The 20,198-nt window shown below is 40.5% G+C and overlaps 1 protein-coding gene across 2 annotated transcripts in view; it reads right to left on the bottom strand.

Annotated features, from left to right (window-relative positions):
• Nucleotides 1-10,504: 10,504 nt before the first annotated feature.
• The window catches only part of DEPDC1 (DEP domain containing 1), an 11,716-nt gene continuing 2,022 nt past the window's right edge, over nt 10,505-20,198 (bottom strand). The window contains exons 2-12 of one of the 2 annotated variants that reach the window (XM_075181887.1): nt 20,057-20,198; nt 19,536-19,692; nt 19,038-19,153; nt 17,910-18,040; nt 17,755-17,802; nt 17,141-17,281; nt 15,020-15,880; nt 12,327-12,499; nt 12,060-12,236; nt 10,932-11,105; nt 10,505-10,828 (exon numbers count right to left, since the gene is read on the bottom strand). The exon at nt 20,057-20,198 is cut by the window's right edge and continues 124 nt beyond it. In XM_075181887.1, the coding sequence (XP_075037988.1) occupies nt 10,688-10,828; nt 10,932-11,105; nt 12,060-12,236; nt 12,327-12,499; nt 15,020-15,880; nt 17,141-17,281; nt 17,755-17,802; nt 17,910-18,040; nt 19,038-19,153; nt 19,536-19,692; nt 20,057-20,198 (2,261 nt within the window). In that variant the 3' untranslated portion in view covers nt 10,505-10,687. The remainder of the gene's footprint in view (nt 10,829-10,931; nt 11,106-12,059; nt 12,237-12,326; nt 12,500-15,019; nt 15,881-17,140; nt 17,282-17,754; nt 17,803-17,909; nt 18,041-19,037; nt 19,154-19,535; nt 19,693-20,056) is intronic. The other variant, XM_075181889.1, reaches the window with a different exon arrangement.

Raw genomic sequence — 20,198 nt, forward strand, 5'->3', positions numbered from 1 at the left:
TAATCTTCTTAACAAGACACCCCAGCCAATCGGCGTGGACACGGGGAACAGACGTCTCTTTCAGGGCTTGGAATTCTCTTGAAGCAGTTCTCTCCGTTGAGTCCTCTCCGCACAAGGAGGTTCTTTGAAAGATGTTTAGTTCTAAATCCTTTCAAACCAACTGTGGATTAAATGAAAGAATTGCGGGAAAAGAATTCGGTCACGCAACAAGAACAGTGTTTTCACATGCTAATTGCTTACTATATGTAAAGCCCCAAATCATTTGCACAATGGAAACCTGTAGAGGTTACATCCCAAAACAAAGAGCGTGTCTTGTTCTTCCCTGACGGATGGCTCTGTTGTAATCAGGATGCAATGCCTGGGGGTCCTAGATTAATAATCATCATAATCTATGTTCTGATATAGCACATAGTATAATTAATCAAACCTAGGGGTATACTTACTAAACTGCGGGTTTGAAAAAGTGGAGATGTTGCCTATAGCAACCAATCAGATTCTAGCTGTCATTTTGTAGAATGTACTAAATAAATGATAACTAGAATCTGATTGGTTGCTCTCCACTTTTTCAAACCCGCAGTTTAGTAAATCTAGCCCCTAAAGTCTAATGATGTAGAATTACTGGATGAAAAAAAAATACATATCCTGAAATGTTCTGGTCACCACTTAAATGTACTTACTGTCCATATATATTATTTTATGGGCTGATTTACAGCATTTGACTTACATGCAAATAAAGTTTGCATTTGCACCCTTGTATAGACTCCTATAATACAGGTAAGGAGAAGCAATGGCAGCGTTTTTAAAAATGTAAATAGTGGAATTTGCCGTCTAATATTATTATTAATTTATATGGCTCCACAGATTCCATAGCGTCTGACATAGTAGTACAAATACAACACACACGAAAGCAGTAGACATAACATGTACATGGGTACAGAACACAGCACGGCATACAGAAACCATTCAGCATCAGACACGACAGGGACAAACAAGGAAGACAGAGGCTGGACAGACATGAGACGTAGGGTAGAGGACCCTGCTCGTGAGAGCTTACATTCTAAAGGGAGGGGGGTGGTGAGAGACAAGAGTAAAAAGGACATAAAGGGCCTTTAACATCAAATAAATTGTACACTACTATTAAAAACAAAAGGAAATCATTTAAATTATAGTTGTATCTCTCTTCCCAAGGTGTTGGTAGCAGCTGCCACCAACTTTTTAAACTTCTAGAAATCTGCTGAATCTGTCTCCTTTCTTATTTCCATGAATAAAATAGAGGAGACGTATAACTAGAAAGCCAAGATTTTTGGGGGAAGTTGTAGAGTTATGCAGTGCGGAATTACAACATGCATTTCACGAGGACAGTTCAGAACGTTCATTGTTCGGTAATTTTATAACGGGATTAAAACGTTATGTAGTTTGTTGCTGGGTACAAAGTACATTTGTCCTAGAACACTTACTAACGAGATTACAGCCATCACTGCAGCCATGAACTTGTGTTATGTTAGGTGGCAGCTATATAAAGATTCCTAGGATTCCGGAGTATATTAGTCAGGAGATACTGTATTTGTAATATGGTTACACTGTCTTTTTACCTGTCGCTGAGATATGAAAGCACATAGGAGGTATTAATACCACCAAGTTTGACCCCAGGTGTTTTAAAGGGATGTCCCACAAGGACATGTTATTTACATTCTGCAAACAGCGGTATTGGTAAGCGACATTCTTAAAAATGAAAGATTAAGCAAATCTTTTAATCTAGGCAAAAACCAGGTTGTGCGTTATACAAAACTCCTCAATCATATTACGTAAACTGCAGAAACCGTACACATGCATTGTGCTCGAAAGCTGTTTGCAATAATAATCCCTGTCACAAATCATACAGGATTCTTAGTATGACCTCCAGGGAAAACGGAAGTATGTTTATTTAAGCAGATACATATAGAAAACCAATTGGTGCAGAGCACCTGTGAACAACAACTCAATATAAGCAATGGTGTGTTTCAAACATATGAAATAGCAAGTTTAGTCCATAGCAATAACAGTTCCAGGATATGAAGGGTTAACCGCCGTACAAGGTAGCAGGACAGCCAGGTTTGAGCCACAGATGCAGGGAGTGATTAATGGTTCAGTAAGCAACACAGGGTCAAGGTTGAGTGTTATACCAGTAGTGGCCTATGTAGAGAGGGCGCTGGAGAGCAACACAGTACAAGCAGAGGCCAGATCAAGCTGCAAATCTGGATGGTCGAACACAGTGAAGTGGAATCACAGACGGAAAGCAGAGTCAAATACCAGGTAAAGGGTCAGTCCAGGCAGCAATCAGGGATGGTCAGGTCACAGGAGGAGGTCAAACAAAAGTAACAAACTGGAGCAAGTTATTTACAAGGATAGCAGACAAACAGCAGCAGCCAGGAACAAATGATGAACTGCAAGGAGCAATGACTGAGGCAGGTATATAAAGCAGTGGAACAGGTAGGTGCAGGCACTAATCAGGGAAGGAGGTTAACTCCTGCAGCCAAGGTGGAATGTTCAAAAGGTAGAACAGCAGCACCTTTGGTGGAAAAGAGGTACTGCAAGCCAAATACAAACTAATGGCAGAGTCCTAACTACCCCCACAATTTTGCAACCAGATTTACTTGAGGTTTCGCTCCACTTTAAGGAAGAGCAATGCTGAAAATGTAGCCAGTATCGTATACACTGTCACACTGTACAACACACCACACAGAGAGGGTTTTATATATTAAAAGAAAGAATAAAATGTAAGGGTATAATACAAAAACAAAAAGTCACAGGCAGAATTTGATATATTTATCTTTTATTAATTTAAGACCTTTTTTCTGTAGTAAAGGACGGCGATGTTAGAAATATTATACAGTGCTTCCATGAGGGTAGAAGAAACTCTCAGACATTTCGAAAAAATTCTGTTCTCCATTTGACACTCTAAGGTCACATTATGGACTAAACCCAAATACTGGTTTATCAGCCCTAACTAAGAGGAGAGGGTTTGCTGCACTAAATATCCGTGTTTCCAAACCATGTCATCATCTCAGTGCCGTAACTAGACATTTTAGTGCCCTGGGCGATACAGGGCACCGGCGCCCCCCATCTATGTGGGTGTGGCCAACCTAATGTGTGGGTGGGGCTAGCACTTTACTGAAAGAATTCTGTTACACATATTTGCAAATATATATATATATATATATATATATATATATATATATATATATATATATATATATATATATACACACACACACATATACATACACACAGTGGTGGGATTGAAATAAATTAACAACCGGCTCTCTGCCCTAATGACCATTTAAAGTATGCAAAAAATATATAGCGAAAGGTATTCTAATATCTCATGCACTTAATACTCAAATAAGAATGTGTCTGTCTGTTAGGGAATTTGGACTGTAAGCCCCAATGGGGCAGGGAGCATTACTATAGGATAACAAACAAAGCTTGTTAGAGCTTATTTTTAGAGCTTATTTTCAAGGGCCCCTATAAAGGATATTATTAAGTATTAAATATTTCTTTTTTTATTAAAAACAGGAGAGAGAGAGACTGAGGCTGAGAGAGAGAGACTGAGACTGAGAGAGAGAGAGAGAGACTGAGAGAGAGAGAGAGACTGAGAGAGAGAGAGAGACTGAAAGAGAGAGAGAGACTGAGAGAGAGAGACTGAGACTGAGAGACTGAGAGAGAGAGACTGAGAGAGACTGAGACAGAGAGAGAGACTGAGACAGAGAGAGAGACTGAGAGAGAGAGACTGAGAGAGAGAGACTGAGACTGAGACGGACTATGAATTCATTTTCAGCTTGCACGGAGGTGAGGAAAAAGGAAAAATAAGCCTAAAATGAACTTCGTGGACTGAGATACTATTATGATAACAACAGTATTCACAACACTTCAGGAAAGCGCTACGTATCTCCATAGCTTACTTGGCTACACTGCGGAAGAACTGCACGCGATGCTTGCCATTCAGCCGGACAACGATGAATAAAAGTATGGAGTACATTTGTCAGAAGCGCACAATTGTACTGTTAAAAAAGACCAAACACCCAAAAAATGAGCCTTTACAGTCGGACCTTTACAAAAGGAAGACGGCGTGAAATTGACAGAGAACAAAAAACAAATGTTATTTACCGTCCTATACGGCGATGTGCCTTTAACTTCTGCAGTGGAACGCATGTGCATTCCACAGACAGGAAGTTCGGCATTTGCGTTCCACTGCAGAAGTCAAAGGCTTTTCTTTTCACTGACAAAAGAGCTAGGTAGCGGGCGGCTGCTGCGCCCCTTTGGGGCTTGCGCCCTGGGCGACGGCACCGCCTGCACCACCCTAGTTACGGCTCTGCATCATCTATTTTCTATCAAATCTCTAGCGCTGTACAGAGAATATTTGTCATTCAAATCAGTCCCTGCCCCATTGGAGCTTACAATCTAAATTCCCTAACACACAGACTAGGGTTAATTTTGTAAGCAGCCAATTAATATTTCAGTATGTTTTTGGAGTGTGGGAGGAAAACCGGAGCACCCGGAGGAAACCCACGCAAACACGGGGAGAACATACAAACTCCCCACGAATAAGGCTATGGTCAGGAATCGAACTTGTGAATCCCCCCCAGCACATATCATGGAGTTAATCTCCGTCAGGTGACTGGTACCACAGTCACGTGACCTCCAAGATTTTACCTCAGTTTTAGAGATCCCCACCTAGAAGGCAAAACACATTCTGTATAACAAACTGTTCTACACCTCAATATTAACCCTATAACCCCTTGATTTAATGCAAAAAATACTGCAAGGGAAAAATAATTATTTGTCACAAAAATGACAGAGGTACAAGTATATAAAACACTGAGCACCTGTGAGTTCAGTGATAATATAACACAGGACTTACGTTGTGCCCTAACTATACACTGCATATCTAGGAGGTATAACACAGGGGTATTACATACAAGAGAAACAGCACTGAGGGCTAGATTTACTAAGCTGCGGGTTTGAAAAAGTGGAGATGTTGCCTATAGCAACCAATCAGATTCTAGCTGTCATTTTGTAGAAAGTACTAAATAAATGAAAGCTAGAATCTGATTGGTTGCTATAGGCAACATCCCCACTTTTTCAAACCCACAGCTTAGTAAATCTAGCCCTGAGGGTTCTAGAGCCTTGGGGCTGTTGCCCATAGCAACCAATCAAATTATATCTATCGTGTAACTAGTGCAATAATAGCTGGAATCTGATTGGCTGCTTTGGGCAACACCTCCACTCTTCCTTTTTAGATGTTTTTAGCAAATCTACCCCTTGATGTTTTAAAGCTATAATGTAATATTCAATGGCAAAATAAATTATCTGAAGAACTGCTTGTCTTAAAAAATAAACAATTTCTTAATTACACGTCAACCAGGACTCTACAGATAATATTGTCCAAATTATTAGGAATTTGTTGTCCCTAAAAAGTAAAAAGTATGTAAGAAATCTTCTATCCAACTGACATTTGTTTGGCTGCACACATGGATGAGAAAAAGGCTCTGAAATAAGAAACAAAAATTAAAAGCATTCATAGCCGAAAGAACAGTCTTCTTGGTAAACATTCTCAATGTGGCAAAGCGACCAGTCCATATATATTAAAAAAAACCCTATCAGAATCAATTTAACTGCAAAACAGATAAGTTGCCTAATTAGTCCCGATACTGTGCACACACATACCTGTAGGTGAGAAGTGACATCCGCTGTCAGGTGAAAACATAATGGACACTTACATTGAAAAGATATATGATGGTTTCTATATAATCTCTTATTTAGTATGCTTGCCAAATAAAATTAAACATGAAATTCTAAATAGTACCATATTGTCAAGAAATAATTAAGAATTTAAATATTTGTGGCTCAATCTGTACATAGACCAAATAATCAAACTTGCGTGTATGTGATCTTGGTAGAAATCAGTCCTGCCTGAAAAAAAAAGTGTCAAAATAAAAAAGTTATTTTAGTGTTCCTTATCCCAGAGGTACATTGTTATGAATGATAAATCTTAAATTATGAAAATAATAAAACAAAAATATAAACAAATATATGTATACAAACCTTTGCAAAAATGCACTTAATGCAAAATGTCATGTACACAAGTAACAGGTTTTTAGTGTTTTCTTGTGTCAGATTCACGAGAAACCAGTTAGGAAAATGCAACTTCCCAGCTCTATACTGAGATAAAAAATAAATGGATGAAACAGAAAGTGCACCCACATTAAATGACTTAAAACAGTGAAGATTGTTCACACAGTTAGCAAAGATCTCATCAATGGTGACCTTTCACTGACAATTTCCAGCAAATCTGGAGACTGAACTCGTTCCAAAAGATCTCGGTCTACAGACACAATCGGAAATGCTTCAAAAAGGTCCCATTGATAACCGCAGTCGTCTTTATGAATTTCAGTTTGTGCTTTCACATGTCACTTGTGTGAGAGATAAAGCCAATAGGTACTCACATGCCACTTGTGTGATAAAGTCAGTAGGTACTCACATGCCACAGATTGTCATAAGCAGCTAACTAAAAATTGTACTTCAAAAGTAACGTGTGACACAAGTAGTTTTTACACAATTTCTTGTTTTGTCAGCCTCAGTCAGCAGTAACACAAAATCATCTATATTCCCACCATCTCCTTGTGTAACTACATCTGGAAGTAAATTTTATAAAGCTCCAAGTTTCCGGGCGATTTGAAAAGTGGAGATGTTGCCTATAGCAACCAATCAGATTTAGTTATCATTTTGTAGATTGAAATTTGAGAGGCCGATCCTGTATTATGGTCGTTTTAATTTCAAAACTATAAATCTGCCATATTCTATCAATTAATGCAGTGATGGAAGGGAGATCGCTTTTCCAGCTAGCAGGCGACGCACATTTTGTCATATGAAGTGTCTGGGAGGGAACGAAGCGATCTAGTATATGAGAGGCAGTCCGGAAGTGTCAGATGCATAATATTCCATATTAGATCATGGATGATTTGCCAGAAACTCACAACTTTAGGGCAGGTTCACCACATGAAAGATCTGTCCTGCCCAGTTTCACCAGTAACATTTTGAAAAATCAGGATAACTTGTGTGAATTTGGGTGGGGACCGAGTACCACCTGTAGAGTAGTTTGTAAGCGTTTCCTTTAATTCGAACTCTTTAATGGAACTCTTGGAAATTCTTTCCTGAATCATAGAACATTCCTCTGACTCTAAGATCACTCCTATGTTGTCCTCCCATTGAGGTTCAAATTTATCCTTTTTCAGCCGATTGCGAGCAATTAAGAGCCGTTAAAATGTAGATATCAGGAAACCGGGGTTTGACTTACATTTGTAAAGAGGTTAATTGATTGTGAACTCAGCGACCAGGTCGAGTTATATAGGTGTCTAGTTTCTAAGAATTGGAAGAACTTGTGGTGAGGTGGGTAATGGAAGTGACGTTCAATGTGTAAGTGTTCTTTTCCAAACGTTTTGGATCATTTTGAATATTTAAAATAAAAAAAATTTGATGATCCAAAAAAGTTGGGTATTAATCACCAATCGCTCGTTTTCTGAAAATCTCTTTGTGAGACATTCTAAAATAAAATACCTCAATAGCACCCAAATAAAAATATTGCTTCTTTATTTCGGTTTTCTGCGATCTTAAAGGTTTCCCTTTTTCCTGTATTTTACGACGTTTGTCTGTTCATGTGTTCTGATGTTAGTGGAAATCTCTGATAGATTTAAAAGACCAAAGAATTGGTTTTTGCTCGACAGACTTCACAGCAAAGCATCTGTAAGAGGCAGAAGAGATTTATCAAAACGCAGAGGAGTTGCCCATAGCAACCAAATACTAGAATGTACTAGATACCTAGAATCTGATTGGTTGCTATGGGCAACATCTTCCCTTTTTAGAATGTTTGATAAATCTATCCCAAATAGTTCTTCGACCTCCTTTTTTTTCCCCCCACCTGACTAATGACAATGTCTAATTGGTCTACAATTCCTGTACCGGGCGTGGAATTAACTCATACAAAATCTCTTCTCACCAATTTTAGATGCTATGATTTCATTAATAGGAATAATGGCTATACCCACTTTCTTTACAGTCTTGCATGACAAGTCACTAGATTTCCCACAGTAGATTGCCTGTTTTATGGCTTGATCTCTTTCTTGCAAACATTTCATTGCTTCTTTTCACTCAAATATATTTTAAGGTTTAATTTTTTTTTATATATATTTTGAAACTTCTTCCTTCGTTATGAAGCTTGATCCTTGTTTATGAGTGTGTAAATTCTTCTGATCTTCTTTACAATAAAGGTCTGCATTAGTTTGCTTTTTAAAGATGTACAGTATGTATTTCACAAATAAAATGGAGGGTAGTCCCAAACCTCAGTTTTAGGACAAAGTAACTTTGCTTCTAAAATTATACAGGTGCTATAGAGTAACCACAGACATGAACGCTGGAAGGAGGCTAAAAGTTTTTAGAATATAAAAAAATATATATATGCAACACTGGACAGCAATGGTCCCTACACAGCCCATCCTATGCTAAGTGGGGTCTGTCTAATTAACAAATATTTTTATTTTACTGGACAATGCACCACAAATCAAAGGACAACGGGAGAGAAGTACAGATTTGTAATTTAGTGCATCTTACAATTCCACACAAAACCTTTTTAGTTCTGAGTGGAATTACCCTTTACGATTTAGACACAGACATGCCTAAGATTATGTATTTTTTCCACAATAGTCTGTCAAAATATAGAAATATTTTATTATTTTTCAAGGTTATTTTTAAACAAGGGTATTAAGCTTTTTTCAAAAAACAAAAATAGTATAAAGCTGATTTCTTCATGCACAGAAAATGTTTACAAATCGTGAATAAGTAAAATACAAAACACTGAAAAGACATAAATACAAGAGTAAGTATTAACAAAGGAGTGCAAAATGTAGCAAATATAGACAAACTTAAGGCACGACCGTGGTCTAATTTCAAAGAGCATCTGACATCTACATCCAATGGAGGAAGACATTTTGTAGGAGGAGCTATGAGAATTCAGACTATTCATTAACTAGGAATCATCATCACAGGATACACAACGAACCAATAAACTGATTTCTCAGAAATATTTGTAACACCCACAGAAGGCTGAATGTCTGAGTGCAGGAAACGGGTCTTCTCCAATGTGCGATGTAACTAAAGCATTTAATGAAAACAAATGCTATGGGGTTATTTTGTTTCCTTAAGAAATTGGGAGTTTTTCCTCCATCGAAGCAGAAACTAAATGCACTTTGAAACAGCCGAGTCGCCTCAACATATGAAAACGTTTCAGATTTGAAAAAGAGTTACAAGATCAACATTTATAGTACTCTGTAATTATAGCTTGTTTCCACCTGAAAAAAATATATAGAAATCAAGTATCACTTGTCCATAAACAGGAGATTGTAGCAAGTCATCTTTGGTAGGTTATAACATACTTCATTTCACATAACAGACATGAATGGCGGTATTGGGATTATCATTATATACACTTAAACAGCTCCCATGTCAGGAGAATGAGGAACAGAGGTTTTACATGGGAGCACGGTTCATAATCTCCTTTCACCCGCATGGAAATAAGGCACCGACGTTCCAGACAGCTAAAACCGTAGAAAAGTAAACCGTTTATTTTGTTCCATTAAAGAGAACCAGACACATTTGGTTTTATTCACGGTTTACTTAGAGCCTAATGCACTCTAGGGGGCATATTCAATTCTTCCGATTCCCCGCCGCGTTAAAACTACTACCGTTATTACGGTAATAGTAAGCTGGATTTCAGCTCGCGGCTCAGGGAGCTGCGAGCTGAAATCCAGCGAGAAAACTACCGTAATAACGGTTTTTACACGCACTATTAGCGTAATAACGGTAATAGCGCGCGGTCCCCGCAAGATTTTCGTCGTTTTCGCCGACAACTGAATATACCCCATGGTGTATAATTCAGTTTTTGCTACACTTCTCTACTCGTGATGGAAAACAGACAACCTGGGGGCTATATGCAGACGGGAGGCCCATAGTCTGCATTATACACACTCCCGAGCCGCCGTCTGCTGCCCAGTGAGTGATAAAACACACCTGGTTCACTATGTAAACGATCAAAACATATCCGGTTCTCTGCCATTTCGTAGGCGGCGCCAATAAACAGATGCAGCTTATCATATGTCCAAGAACCAATTAAATCTGCGCATCTCTGCTGGGACAGGTTCCCAGTTAAAGGACAACCAGTATTCTCACAGATTCCGCCTACACATGGCTGCTATCACCGTATAGGGAACAGTTATACTAGCTGATATTTATTAACTTAGTATTTGCTGTATTTTTATTAGTCCTGCAAGTGGCGCTGTTGCCATCACTGTCCATGTCATGGATTTTTGCTTTGTCAAAAGAAGTTGGAGACAATCAAACCTGAAAAACTATGCACGGTTAATACAACGCGGACAGGGTTTGGGAGGACACTCCCATTTAAATCATAACTCCCGCATTTCAATAATCCCTGATGTAGATTATAACAAGGGGTCTTGTTCAGCTAAACGCAGCATCTGTGAAAGTTGCAAGACTCAGCATTGAGCCACATGGATTTTAGCCATTGTTTTTCTATGTAGGCAATGGTAGGTAGAATAGGGGGGGACGACCACCCCCTCTACAGAGATGACCGTTCTAGTCAGTATCTTATGCTGCGAAACTTTGGCCTTTTCAAAACCAACATCGGCTGCCTGATTGTAGGTTTGTCGCCAAAGAGTTTGGCTTCGCTTTCCGTGGTTGGGAAACGACTCCGATATATTTCCGGATATTCTTTCTGAAACTAAAGAAGAGAATTGAGATTTGTACAAATTAAAACTGGTTTCCAGTATACAAATACATTTCATGAAATGCGGCAGAGACAAGGTGATACCACAAGGTCTGACCTGTTTTAGCTTCTTCTTCTTGTCCTTCGTCGATAGATGTTTATCTTTCACAATACTCTCTAGAAGCTCCACGATGGCCGCTTGTGATGCGACAACTTTCTGCTCTTCAAACTCTTGTGCGCTTATCTGCTTACAGAAATAGAAGCCAGAAGCGGGGTCTGAAGGGTCTTTCAGCTGTAAAACGAGACTGGTTATTAGTGGCGGGGAAAATATAAATTATTTGCTGAAAATAAACACATTCAAACATTTACATGTTAATGATATATTAGATTATTCAGGGTGTCCCCAATAAGGCTTCCTAAACGACACCCCAAAAGTAGCAGTACGGAAATTTATATCACCCAGAGTCAGTGGTTACTACAAGGCTCGTCTGTAAGAAGTTGGAGAAATCCAGCCTTGTCTGATTGGCCGCTGGTTGAATCCAGCCTAGTCTGATTGGCCGCTGGTTGAATCCAGCCTAATCTTATTGGCCGCTGGTTGAATCCAGCCTAATCTTATTGGCCGCTGGTTGAATCCAGCCTAATCTTATTGGCCGCTGGTTGAATCCAGCCTAATCTTATTGGCCGCTGGTTGAATCCAGCCTAATCTTATTGGCCGCTGGTTGAATCCAGCCTAATCTTATTGGCCGCTGGTTGAATCCAGCCTAATCTTATTGGCCGCTGGTTGGATTCAGTGTTCTGAATGTTCTAAGGTTTATTGGTTACTGACTGAGATGAGCAGATAAAGAACCAACTTACTTAGAGATGGAGAGAGACAGAAAGTTTGATGTCTAAAGCAGTTACTCATAAATTTGCGGCACAATCCTCCCACACGGAGCGACAGTAATCTCTAACACCACTACTCAGGCTTCACATGTAGATGCGGAGACTGGTAACACGTCAGCCTAGCTTGTCCCACTTCAAACTTGCATACAAATGGATCTAGCCAAGTTGAAATAATCTGTGCTGCTTTTGACATTCTCCGATTGGCTTCATGCTGTTCTAAACCCACGTTATCTACCTTTCCATCCAGCTTTGATAAATAAGCAATAGGTACGGAAACCTAAACGAACACTTAAACCGTTCTATAATCTGCACTCTTATTAGAGTGAAATGCACTTAAACCGCTCATAGTAGAGCCACCACGTACCTGCGCTCTCTGCAGGTACTGGATATGATCCTGCACCGCCGTCTGTAGGTAACAGGGCACTTGGAGGATATCCTGGTGATGGTCCATGAGGAAGGACACCAGTCTTGTAGCCAGTAACTCATCTAGATCCACCTCCTCCGCACAGCACAGTACACAGCGAGAGAAGGTCTGAATCATCTGCAAAGACAGGACATGAATGCAAACACTCCAAAAACCATGACCCACGTCCCAGAGATGTGGCCGCCGCCCCCCAGCGAAGCTTCTCACCAGAGATCTGGTCCCCATGGCGTCGTGCAGGCGCGGCATATCAACGTTCTGGCTCATGCGGGAGATCATCCTCATCAGCAGCTGGAGCTTCCGGCGGTTCGGAGGAGGGAGCAGCAGACAGCACAGCTGCAGAGCGTCTATGGCTACTCTTTCCAAGTGAGGCTGCAGCAAGCCTGAGAGCAGGAGAGGAACGCAGCCAATCAGATCACGTACCAGGCCAGACGTAGAGTTACCAAACCTTGTAAAGAGGAAGACTGGTGTTCCCATAGCAACCATATTCTAGCTAGGATCTGATTGGTTGCTATCCACTTTTCCTTTTTAGAAGGATTGATAAAACTACCCCTTAATCTTGCTTAAAGGTCCGCTAAACCGAAAATAAAAGGGATTGTCCACCATCAGGTGACTAATTTATTGACAGAGATATTATTTATAATATATATCTCTATCAAGATTTTTTTTTTTGAAGGTCAGCATGTACAAGTCACTAAATTGAAGTAAACAAAGTGGGGAGGGGGAGAGACAACAACCTTTAAATGAAATGTATAACATGTATTACAAAACACTTATTAATTCATGTATCAAATTGCACAAACATTACACAGAAGCCAGGATATGATTGGATTACAGATATAGAAAAAGTTTGAAAGCATTTGTGAGAAGCTGGAAAAGAAATGTAAGATTGACAGCTATGGCCATGGTATCTTACAAAGCAAAACAACCACCACCCCAGTGAAACATTCAGCATTTCCCCCTGGAATTAGAGAATTGGTGTAATTTGTACATGTACGGCACAGATTATACTACTCCTCATTTGGGAGTTCATTGGGGAAAGTTGATTATTGTTCGCTCTTTAAAAAATGTCTACACTATAGATTGCAAGACAAGGGGCAAAAACAAGCCCACGTCTTCTTAATGTTGAGCAACAGGGAATAATTGGGTAATGTTTAACATTTTGTTCTGATGCTGCTCCTCTTGCTATAAGTCTAAACCTCCTCATGAAAGGTGTAAATTTATCAAAAACCTTCTAAAAAGGAAAAGTGGAGGTGTTGCCCATAGCAACCAATAAGATTCAGGCTATCATTTACCCAATACATTGCAGAAAATGATAGCTGGAATCTGATTGGTTGCTATGTGCAACACATTCACTTTTCCTTTTTAGAAACAAATCTACTCCTTAGTAACTGTATCTACTATAACCTGGCACCTGTATATTTGAAGCAGAACCCCCCCCCCCCCCCCCCCCCCCAAAAAAAAAACCCAAAACACACCCTACAATTTAATTGGAGAACCAAATACAAGAACTTTGAAATTAAATTGATGTTCCCTTTCAACCTTCTTACACTTGACACTCAGGACATCTTTACGCCGTGCCCATAAACCATCGTTTACCAGAGCACGTAACAGTAGCTGCAGTTTAAAACCAGTTTCTTTCCGCCACTCGCGCACAGACGCCGCGTTACCTGCAGACGGCAGCAGCCTCCTAATACCCAGAGTGAAAAACTAATCACAATGTTAAGAAACATATACTGTGATCATCATAGAGAAACTTATATATGCCCCTAACAATTCCCTTATTCCTGAGAAAGATGCAGCACCAAGAAGAGTGACGTGTAATTATGTCAGCATTTATTTACTTTTGTACGTCTAGAATATCATATTATAAATCTATTTACCAAGTATAGAGGCGATACCTGTTCGGATATCCCCACGCACTATTCTTTGAATAAAATATTTTAAATACACAAATGTTTTACATTTTTGAAATGCATTTGATCTTTATTTTGTTGTAAATTAGCGAGTGGAACAGAGATCTGGCTCTCAGATCCACTGTGCACGTGCGGTCCAAACAAGCTAGTGCACAACTCGGGAGCCAACACCTCCACACCCCCGGTCCGAACCAAAAACGCCAAGGCAGACGAATCTTGCTCAGCTGTATCGCCACCTTTATTTTTAATGCATTACAGCGACATGCCCGGAGTACAAAAATAAGCAACATCCTATTTATTGCTGTGATTGGGGGCATTTTCAGAAATATTCCCTACAATCACTTGCCAACTTCACTGGAATATAGCAGACTGGAAACCATTGTAGGGTTAGTGGCGCTCGATGGGAGGAGCCCAGCTTGAGGTCCCGTACAAGCCTTGTGCAATTTTTGGCTGCACCAGGTGTCCCGGGTCTAGCAGAGCCTCCAACGCCAGACTCCTAAAGGACATCACGAAAAACTGAATCACCCCCTCTGTCTATACTGAGTGAGAAGGTTTGATATATTTATTTATTTTTTAAAACCTCTTGTTCCCAGTCTCGAGCCAATAGTGTGGTTAGTGTTAATCTAGTGTGGTTTCATGCATCTAAAAAAACAACTGAAAAGAATAAAAAACAAAAACGGATAAGGGGTGGGTGGTGAACACAACATAAAACAAAACCTCTAGCTTTAAAAGTGAACTCTAGAGAAGCATCACAAAATACATTGAATAAATGCATAGAGATTAAATTACCTTTAAGATTAAGTGTAATACACAAATGCATGCACTTTATACAAGTTCTGAGCAGTGAGGAGTATTATGTATTAGACATAAGTAGTTTGTATTATTATTGGGAGATTGAAGCAGATTAACAGAGGTGTCACATGCTAGAATTAGACGTGCCATCACACACACATGCGGGAAACATGCAATAAACAGCATTAACCTTACTTTGCGTGCCAGTGCAGGGCTGAGAAGCGTGCAGTACAGAGGAGGCGAGAGGGGAACTAGCGAGCTCCAGAGTGCTCTGACACAACCGTTTGGTCACAATGATATCCGGATCAGCCGCTTCGCTTCCCTCAATAGCACTCAGCCGCTTCTGCAATTTACACTGCGCCGTTAGACCGGGTCTCATGGTGATTTCAGCAACCGGAGCGTTTATACTAGAACAAGACCCGAGACAATCCCCCAAGCTCTTGGACCTAGAGAGTCCGCTGGGATCGGGTTTATAAGAGGTCTCTGACATAAGCGGGTGGCTCTGCAGTGTTTGCACCAGACCCGTGGAACACCAATCAGCAATACATCCAAAGTGCTTAGAAGTGTCCTCGGCTTGTGGAAGATTTGGAGAACGTGGCTGTAACATTGGAGAGGACGACTCTGGAAAGTCCCTCGCGTTACCGAATTCCGAATACGACATCTCCGCGATGCCCTCCATTGAGCAGCTGCGCACTCGGACTTTAAAGGGCACCTTTGGATCCCTCCTGGACACGGAGAGGTTCTGACAGCTGCCGCCAATAAAATTACCATCTTTTGTCCGTCTACTGAGAGTGCCGGGCAGCTGCGCTTTGCTTGAATTACGTAGGACCAAGTCCGCGTGTTCTCTGCCAATCTCTCCAAAGCTTTGATCGTCATCCTCTTCCTCGTCTTCGTTGGGGACTTTACGCAGCAAGCTAAGGAGCAGGCATTCTGTAGACTTAAAATTTGTATCGCTTAAATGCAACGATTTAGGTGGCTGCTGCCGAACAGGCGATTCTCTCTTTAGTTTATGCTTCTTGTTGCGCCTGTGGGGTACGGTAATGTAGCCACATACAACTAACCGGGAATGAAATAGAGGTTAAACATTTCAGAAGCGGTAAATAAAATACGGTTAGAAGCTTATATGTTAGTGTGTGACGGCATCACCAAAGCAGTTATTAGGCAGACTAGAGAACTAATAAGCACTAAGGTCAAACCCTTCAACGTCATGCTAGGTTAGGAGCGTGGCAACAATTAGCCTTAAGCTTACAACAAGGGATAGAAGCATCATTTATATAGGGAAGCATTGGACAACAGTCATCCTGCATCAGTACCAGAAGTCTTACTCCACCATTGCTCAGTATTCTGGCACCACTGCCCCTGTCACATGCAGCCCTGTCCTCACTAACACATCACTCATCTCCTGATATACTCTGTGCTGCTGGGGGACCCTGCTCCTTCCACTATACAACTCTCAATCTGTTGCTTCCTGCTACCTCCATTCCCCTCCTCACATCATGTCACATGCAGCCCTGTCTTCACTAACACAATCACAGGAGTGGACAGATCAGCCTCCCACAAGACACTTGTGTCCTGAAATACTCTGTGCTGTTGTGAACACTGCCACACAAATTGCAAATCTCTATGCTGGAAACAAATATCCTACAGAGTCCAATTTTAAATACTCATCTTAACCTACAAAGCAACAACTACACATACAAACCTCATCGCAAAATACTCTGCTCCTTCACGCTCTTAGATCTACTGCTGACCTCTATGTTTCCCGCTTCTCACCCTTACCTACTCCCGCTGCTCACCCTTACCTACTCCCGCTTCTCACCTACGATATTCCCTACCATGCCTGATCACACTACCACCAGTTCTGTGACTTCCCTGGACATAGCTAACATGCGGGCGTTCCCTAAACCCAAAATTAAAATACAAGTTACTTCTATAATGATCTAATGCTATATAATGACTATTTGGCACAGACACCCCTAATCAAGAAGGATCCAAGCTATAGATTTAAAAATGACAACGGCTGGAATACAAGTTACTATCATAGAGCATTATAGGAGAAGGTCAATATATCTGAACTAGCATTAGTATTACAAAAAGAAAGGACCAAGCTAACCAGATGGGTCAACTTACCATTTAACAATGACACACAGGGTAGAATATATTTAACTAGCTTTAAAATAATGAAATAGAAGATAAAGTAGGGCCTTGCATGCTATAGTAGTGTTAAGCATAGGGAAGCCTTTTACTGAATGCAGATATACTTCATGTACATGTTGCTGATTAGCTACCTGAACATCTAGATGGTAAAACACATACCTAATATATTAACAAAGAGCTCATAAAACTCAAACGTGAGAAGAGGTTCTGGGAGGTTGAGGAAGTAATCAGCAACAGTTCTAAAGACATCACGTTCAAATCCACGATACGTCGGTTGGCTCAGATCGTTATTTCGTGGCCCTAGAGGAAAAAGAAAAGGAGTATATAATTTGGGAGAAACCCCAACAAAACGTAGTAGGAACAGTTTAACAATTAAGGGTATTGAACATGTGACCTTGGATACATTGTGGTTTAATTGTGCATCAGGCATCAAAAACTAGATTACAAGTTTAACTCGGCAGGAAACCCTCCCGCCTTCTGCTCTCGAGACATTAGTCAAAAATCCCCTACGTCACATACTGAATACAATAGTTTGCCTGTTTTCACCAAATTATTTGGGGCCCTTCCAAACATACATGAAGGTTTTTGCACTCACAGGGTCTCAGAACAAATAGCAGGACGGTGCTTTGCAGACCACCCTTTGACACGAACAGAGTTTTGGATTTACAGCCAAAACAAACCACACAGTTCCTCCATCCGGTGCCCCCCATCCATACACCAGTCATACACAGAAGCAGCGCCGGAGACGGACAACACCAATCTGCTGTACTCACAGTTTGCGAGACACTTCATAGCAGACAGAACCCAGTGTGGAAGATCATCTAGATAAACCAGAAATAGGTTCATACAAAGTGGAAGAATCTAGAAGTGAATGACAAATAAGATAAATTGATAGAGACGTAGCAAAGACAAGATGAGGATATCGAACCTGTTTTATCTTGCAGATAGACGACTCCGTGTTTACTGGTGTGGGTCATATTGTACATGATGTGACCCGGATTTATCTGGGCTGGATTCAGTACTTCGTCCAGCGATGGCAAAGCCAGAATTTTCTGAAGACTAAGCAAAGTTATACAGTAAGTGTAAGATACCTATAACTCATATAACAATAGCCAACATACCGGAAAACGGAGGGAGCCATTGTGGGCGAGACCAATGGGCAGCCTCAATTCACCAGGAATTACCAACATCGGCGCAGCGATGGCACCAATTCCCAGTGAACAAACAGACTATTACTGGTTCCTATAAAGTCTGCATTCACTATGTTTATGCAGAGGGTAAAACAGCGTTTACTAAACAGTAATAAGAAAACAGGAGCCTTTCACACTCAAGAACTCCTTTAACACAACACACAGATCACACCGGACCAAACATGGACATAAACCGCTCGTATCAACCAGGAAGTAGGTTTTACAATGTTACAGTCGTAGCCATTTTTATCAAGTGCTCACAAACCACTAAGATACAGCCTATAATAAATTTGGCTTTGGGAGGGGTAGCTCAATGGTTGAAAAAGCAGTGGGACAATTACCAGAAGCCACTTATCCAATACACCAAAAAATAAATACAAAATTATTAAACAAACAAAATACTGGAGATGCCCAACTTTTTTTAATCATTTCCACTGAAAGTATTGAATGCACATAATTGACTTCTTAATAGACCCTTTGACTGAATGGCTCCCGAATTCTACATTATTTTGCCTATACATAAAAGTTAAAGGGGCATATTCAATTGTTCTGAATCCCCGCTGCGTTAAAACTATTACCGTTATTACGGTAATAGTAAGCTGGATTCCAGCTCGTGGCTCAGGGAGCTGTGAATTGAAATCCAGCGAGAAAACTACTGTAATAACGGTATTTACGCGCACTATTAGCGTAATTACGGTATCACTAAGCCCCAAAACAGGGGTTGTTTTTTTTTTTTTTTACATATGAATCATCCAGGCAAAACATTTCTCAGTGTTCTATGGCTTCAAGATTGTATGCACAAGCATAAATAGGATTATACACTTCATACAACAACCAATAAAGGAGCAGTAGAAGAGTAACATTACTGGATCAAGGCGATGTTCCCCCAGATGTCCTCTATATCTTTTCTGCCCAGTTCCTTTGGACCCACTTTCCCATCATCTTCTTCCATCATGTCAGCAGTCTCGTTTTCTTGTTCACTCTACGAGAAGATATATGGTAACGGTCAATACTTTATCTGAATAAGGTGTTTGTGTAACTATATACATATATGGGATAATTTATCCCTTACTGTAAGTATAGTCAAAGTCACCCAGGAATCCCCTTGACCATAATCCCGGCAGAGGTCAGAGGGCTTTAATACAGGTCATGTAATTCTAACCAATATCCATAATTATTTACAGACATGCAAGATACGGACACACAGGTTCTATTTCATTGGATGTATTTTCTCGGGAACTGCACGTTTTATCGTCACCACTCCAATATGTACATTAGTGTTACTGTAAATAACACCTATAGATCTCTATGGACGACCCTTCTTCTCCAATTCCAATAACACACCAGTGCAAGGGTTCTCCTACCTCGTTACCCAGAGAGCCGTGTCTTTTGTTGCTTCTTTTAGAGAAACTTGGCATTTTGAAGAGATTATCCTTCTCTTTGAAAACATTTTCTAAACTACTTCTCTTCCACAAAGGCTGGCGGCTCGGGATGGTCTTTATCGGAGAAGTGGATGGAAACCTGCGCCACAGAAGTACATAGGATTAGTGGCGATATATAAATAAATGATGTATAAATACAGACTCAAAACTTCAGACAGTAAAAAAACACCCGAATTGCCAACAAACTGGACGGTAGTGTAAGATTAGATCCAACAATTATTTATTTATATAGTGCCAGACTAGGGTCAATTTTGTCCGAAGCCAAAAGTGATTTTGGACTGGTGGAGGAAGCCGAAGCACACACACATAGGGAAAAATAAACTCCATACAGATAGGGCCTCGGACGGAATCGAACTCATGACCCTAGCAGTGTGAGGCAGCACTGCTAGCCACTGTGCCACCCTTACATACAGTAAGGATTACAGAAGATTGCCAACCGATACCTGTAGAGATTGTGGTTGTCATCCAACTCCTCCGTGCCCCACCTTCCCTTCAGGTCCTCTATGACGTGGTTCTTCAAGAACTTCCTGAGAAGCTGAATGGTCTGTTGTCTCGTTACTTCCGATCCGAAGTTGCTGTTGTTCC

This window comes from Mixophyes fleayi, chromosome 8 (genome assembly GCF_038048845.1).
Source record: "Mixophyes fleayi isolate aMixFle1 chromosome 8, aMixFle1.hap1, whole genome shotgun sequence".
Lineage (NCBI taxonomy): Eukaryota > Metazoa > Chordata > Amphibia > Anura > Limnodynastidae > Mixophyes > Mixophyes fleayi.